The following is a 6000-nucleotide window of genomic DNA, read 5'->3' as shown; positions in this document are numbered from 1 at the left end:
TGCATTGTATTTGAAAAGTCGCTGGTTAATCTGTTCCAGTACAATATTTAATATTAATACACTTTAATTTGTTATTTATGTGTGATTCATCTGTAGATTTTATCCTTACTTTCATAAGTTTTTTTTTCATTAAATGCAATTGTGAACAATAGCCAGATCAGAAATGCTGATCAAAGTCAACTAGTTCCCAAAGAGAACTCTGACAGGCCAATCAGATGGTTCACTGCTGCTCAGCGATAGAACACAAAAAAAATCATACGTACAATTAAGAAACATTAAAAAATAGTAGAAATACTGGAGTCATGATGATCATGATGAAGTCTGCTGGTGAGAAACATTTATGCACGTGCTGTCCTCCATAATTCAAAGAGATTGAAGGATAAGTTTATAGGATGACAAAACGTGGCAGGAGCACTTGGAACTAAAAATTAATCCCTTCTGGGAGAAAACAGCACCTGTTCTTTCCGCACTGTTCTCCAGCAGTTTAAGGACTAAGTTAGCCAGAACATAACGTGTGTTATGTGCATTTCAGTGCTTTACACCCTGGTGAACATCGTCTCATTTCTATATACATTATATGGTTATATCTGTTATATACACATACATAGTTAACTGACAATAAACTTGACTTCACTTGACTTGAAAAGTAGTCACAAGGGACAGCATGAATTGGAGAGCTCTTTCAATGGGAGCAGAGCTATAAATAGATGAATGGCCTTTTCCACTGCTGTTTGATGGGAAATTCTCTAACATAATTTTTCACCTGACTTTGGAACTGGTGTGCAAGTGTTCTGGAAATCTCAATCTGAACATTGTTACGATATGGCAACAATGAATATAGAATTGAGACAGGTTTTTTTATATAACAAATAAAACATTTATTAAACACTGCTCAAAAAAACCCCAAAAGTAAACAAACGGCTAACTTAACCATCAGCTGCTATACGAAAGCTTGAACAGTCCTTAAATGAGAAATGCGAGTACAGTTCTTTAAAGTAGTAGATGCAAAAGTCCAAAAGATTTATACAGTCAGTTAGGAGAGACTTTCCTTGAAGTAATAAATTCTCTAATGTGCGTTACTGCTGATCCCAGCTGAAATATGCCTTGCCCGAAGGATTTACGATGAAGGAAATAAAACGGCTTAAAGGCACTGACCTTTCCTTGGTGAAACCCTGCATCCAGCTCTTTCTGCTCTTTCAGCAATGCAGGAGCTATCTTGGATTGCAGATTACTAATTCCTTCCGAACGAGGATCAAATAAGGTTGAACCTGTTTTACCACTGACAACACCAACTTTTCTCAATCCTTTGGGTTTTCCGAACTTCGATAATTCTTCACTCTCCGACTGGACTTTAATTGACGGTGATTTTCAGAACTGCCAGCACAACGATTCTCACAGTAAAAATTAAAACTCCATTTTAAAATGAAACTGCATCATAAAATCAAATATGCAGCAGAACAGAGTCACTGATGAATTAAACCACAAACCGACCTGTGTCACAGGGAGGAATTCTCCTTTTATACCCTGTTGAAAGAGGCTATCACATGACCTCTCACTGGTGGGAAAATTACATCACTCCACCATCACAAGACCATTACATCATGCCCAGCAGAGCCTCAATTACATCATGGTCATGTGACAGTCACAAGATACCCACAGCTATGTAATGTAAAGGGGGTTTCTACTTTTTCTTTGTTACTGCATAATGTTAATCAAAATGGCTTCTTTGTTTTGTTAAAAGTAGGAATGCTTCTTTGTTATGAGAGAGTGCTGGAAGCTTGTTTGGGTTAAAATTTACTGATAACGAGTATTGTATTCCTTTGTTAACCAATTGAGATTAATGTTGTTCATTCTTCTGAGCCTGTAAGCTATTGTTGGCAGCCATTTTGGGTGAGTCGGTGTGATGGGGTGAGAGAGAGAGGACGCAATGCTGTAAGCTGGGTGAGGAATGGACCCCAAGCAGGGGTCCAAGGCCAGGAGGTACCACAAGGAGAGGAGACGAGGATAGATGTGCTTGGTTACCCACTTCGGGTGGTCCTGAGCTGCGAGTCGAGGAGTTCGGAGGGGATCGAATGGTGGCCAGAAGACTTCGGTAATTGAGCTCCAGTGGTTGTGCATGAACTGGTTTGGACTTTGATAAGTTTGGTGCCTTTTCTTTATTTTCTTTTCCACCATATATACTGTATTGTTATTAATCACTTAGTTCTAGTAATCTTTATAAATTGTAATCATTTAATCGCATATGGTGTACTGTCTGTTTTTGGGCGAGGCGGGGACATCACACAGCATCCACACCAGCGGATTACCCAGTTTGGCGGGGCCGAAGGCTGCTCCCCCTAGACGAGAACTAGCTGAGTGAGGCTGAGGCGACCCAGGGGTTACATTGTGGGGGCTCGTCCGGATTGATTTCTGTGGAAGCTGTGTGATCGCCCTCTTTAAATTATGTCTGCAGAGAAGAGCTGGTGTGTCTTTGCGGGTTATTGCTGCACGTGTGTTGGGTGGGGTGGTGTTGGCTGTTGTTGTTCGAGTTCAGACTAGCGCTGACGAAATGGTGGTGGGACCATGGGTTGTCCTTACTGTTCGGAGAGTGAGGAATATCAGGTTGGGATGTTTCAGCAGTGGTTGTTGGAATAATGTCCAGTCCTAAAGGGGTGGAAGCGTGGGCGGAGTGGACCTCTCAGTTGTTGGGTGAGTGGCAGTGTTTGGCTGAGGGAAAGCGACAGGGATTGATTGAAAGTTTGAGTAGGTGGGCTGGTGACATTGATAGAACTGTCGGGTACAATTACCTCGAAGTGACAGCTGCCAGTTATGGGAAAGCGGGGGAAAATGCATTTGGTTCGACTGGAAGTCAAATGCCTCAGCTGGGAGGTTCATCATATCTGTGGCAGGAGATTGGTGGAAAATTTTCAGGGTATCTTCTTTGGCTAGGGGGGCAGTTAAATTGCTTGCAGTGCCAGGGGTATCTGTCAAGGGGATCAGCTCCTACCTCTGTTGTTTAGTTGATTCGAGAGGAGTCGGGAAACTTAGAGGAGGCCCAGTGGGGGAATGGCTTGGGGTCTCTGGGGGAGCACATTCCCAGCAATGTACCAAGGAACTCCCGAAAGGAACAGACCCTATTCCTGAAGGCTTAGAGGGACCACGCACTCGGGTGTCGTTACGGATGGATGGAAGCCATGCTAAAGCCATCCTCGACACCGGGGCGCAGGTCAAGTTGCTGTACAGTTCATTTTACAACCGTTATTGGAAGCATTTACCCTTGACGACATTGCGGGCACTGGAGATTTGAAGTTCCAGTCCCGGTAATTATCCAGATGTCGGTTATTGGTCAGTGAAAATGGAGTTCTCAGAGGCCAATGTGAGGTTTGTGAATCGTTAATGCTGATGTGTCCGGATACTGTTGAGACGGGAAGCATTTCGGTTCTGGAGAGGACCAATACCCTGCTGATGCACTTGGGGGCCTGTCGGAGGAGGCGGGTGAGCGTTGTTTGGAGGCATTGTCGATGCACCCAGAGTTTCGAGCTGCTAGTGCGGATGTGTGTAGCAGCATTGGGCCAGTACCGAATTCAAACAAGAGCCGGTGGTGGTACGGCCTGGGGGTGTATCTGAGGGTGAGACCCTTTTAGTGGATGCTGCAAAATACCACAAGTGAGGGGAGTTGACTGCTGAAGACACCTCAGTGAGAGAGAGGTTGTGGCGACAGGCGTGGAAGATGTAGGCAGCGTGTGTGTGGATTATATTGCGCTGAAGAGGCATTGACCAGAATACGGCCCTGAGGGCTGATGAGGCAATGGCCTGTCTGAATGGTGCGAAGTGGTTTAAGGTGCTGGATCTGAGGAGTGGATGTTGCCAGATCCCGATGAGTGGGGCCGACAAGGAGAAGACGGCCGTTATAGGTCCCCTAGGATTCTTCCAGTCCGAAAAAATGCCACGGGCCATATCTGGAGCCCTTGCAAACTTCCCGCGGGGCATGGGGAATACCAGGGGGGATGTGGAGGTGTTTGGAGCTTTGGTGGATGTGGATGATCTCCTGGTATTTGGATTTGCCTCGGAAGAATATGAAGCGCGGCTGTTGCAGGAGTGGCTGAGAACTAAAGAGTTAAAGTGTTCTCTGGACTCGTGCCAGGACTGTCGAAGGTCGCAGCTCATGAGTGACTGTCTCTACGGGATCAAGTTTGAAGTGGAGACAGAGAGGCCGAATTCTCAGCAGAGACCGGAGCAAGTGATCCGGAACCAGTTGGAAGACTTACAAGTTGAGGAAGACAAAGGAAGTTCTCTGACTAAGGGCAACAGAAATCCGAGAGCCCCGAAAGGGGAGTTTGAGGAGGTGAAGCAATTGCAGACGGATCTCGGAAGAGGGAAGCGTAAGCTGGAAGGGAACCTGAAGATGACCATCGACGGTCTAAACAAGGTGCAAAGCCTGAAAGTTGATCTGGAAGAAGTCATGAGGAAGAAAAAGCTGGAGATAAGTGCAGTGAATACTGGACTGGAGGCTGACCAATCTCTAGCTGCTGCTTTTCAGGTCGGGGTGGAAGAAGCCGTTGGAGTAACAGCAACCCAGATTGAGATGAGCGGGACGCATGAGTCAGAACTGCTGAGCCTGTGGCGAGAGTTGGGGGTGGCAGAGAAGAAGCTGATCTCTCGATTGCAGGAGGCTGAAGAGACTGCAGGAGCAGTGCAGGCCACGTGTTTCCGTTCGGAGAAGATCAAACAGCAGCTACCAATCGCAGAAGTGAGGAAGAATACGGATTCGAAGGATGATGTGCTGGATGTGTGGTACTTGCTGCTTTTTGCTAACTCCTCCTCGACTGAGGAAGAGAAATTTAGTCCTTCTCCCACAGAGTCAGGTGTAGTGGGGGAATGAGTGAGAGGCTGAGAGAGGAGTTGGTAGCAGGCCCGAGGTATCCCCAGTTGTGTCCAAGCCTGAAGGGTTTAGGTGAGGGGGTATGGAGGTCTCACAGGGTTAGGGAACTCCCAGATAAGTTGACCTATGTAGCGCCTGAGGAACAGGGCATGAGGTTTACTGTCTGGGGAGCAATGTCACTGTTTGAGCCTGGGTGAGAGTATGTGTTGGCAGTGAGGGTTGACGAGTTATTTAGTAGTCATGAGGACATGACTTTTATTTGGTGGGGGGAGAGTGTAAAGGGGGGATTTCTTCTTTTTCTTTGTTACTGCGTATGTTAATAAAAATGGCTTCTTTGGTTTGTTAAAAGTAGGAATGCTTCTTTGTTATGAGAGAGTGCTGGAAGCTTGTTTGGGTTAAAATTTACTGATAATGAGTATTGTATTCCTTTGTTAACCAATTGGAATTAATGTTGTTCTTTCTTCTGAGTCGGTAAGCTATTGTTGATGGACATTTTGGAGAGTCGGTGCGAGGGGGTGAGAGAGAGAGGTCGTGATGCTGTAAGCTGGGCAAGGAATGGACCCCAAGTGGGGGTCCGAGGCCAGGAGGTGCCACGAGGAGAGGAGACGAGGATAGATGTGCTTGGTTGCCCAATTTGGGTGATTCTGAACTGCGAGTTGAGGAGTTCGGAGGGGATCGAATGGTGGCCAGAAGACTTCGGTAATTGAGCTACAACAGTCGTGCACAAAATGGTTTGGACTTTGATAAGTTTGGTGCCTTTTCTTTATTTTCTTTTCCTTCATATATACTATATCATTATTAATCACTTAGTTGTAGTAACCTTTATAAATTGTACTCATTTAATCGCATATGGTGTACTGTCTGTTTTTGGGGACATCACACAGCATCCACACCAGCTGATTACCCAGTTTGGCGGGGCCGAAGGCTGCTCCCCCTAGACGAGAACGAGCTGAGCGAGCCTGAGGCAACCCAGGGGGTTACAGTAACAACATCAACAGTATAAAAATTCCAATTGCACCATTGATGTCCATGATTAGAACTAGTGCCAATGATTGTTCAATGTGCAGATGGATTTTTATGTATTTCCAATAATTTCATGAACACTATAGCTAGATTTGCTCTCTTACTTGTATCCAAAA

The 6000-nt window shown here is 45.6% G+C and overlaps 1 protein-coding gene across 8 annotated transcripts in view; it reads left to right on the top strand.

The window, feature by feature from the left end:
- The first annotated feature begins 258 nt into the window (after positions 1-258).
- LOC132396818 (putative uncharacterized protein MYH16) overlaps positions 259-6000 on the top strand; it is a 27617-nt gene continuing 21875 nt past the window's right edge. For 4 of the 8 annotated variants that reach the window (XR_009513138.1, XR_009513140.1, XR_009513139.1 and 1 more), the window contains exon 1: positions 259-4773. Coding sequence is in view for 2 of the 8 variants with exons in the window: in XM_059974777.1 (XP_059830760.1) it covers positions 3788-4773 (986 nt within the window). In the remaining 6 variants the exon portion in view is untranslated. The other 4 variants (XM_059974778.1, XR_009513141.1, XR_009513143.1 and 1 more) reach the window with 4 other exon arrangements.

This window comes from Hypanus sabinus, chromosome 7, assembly GCF_030144855.1.
Source record: "Hypanus sabinus isolate sHypSab1 chromosome 7, sHypSab1.hap1, whole genome shotgun sequence".
Lineage (NCBI taxonomy): Eukaryota > Metazoa > Chordata > Chondrichthyes > Myliobatiformes > Dasyatidae > Hypanus > Hypanus sabinus.
This window is presented reverse-complemented; position numbering and strand designations above follow the sequence as displayed.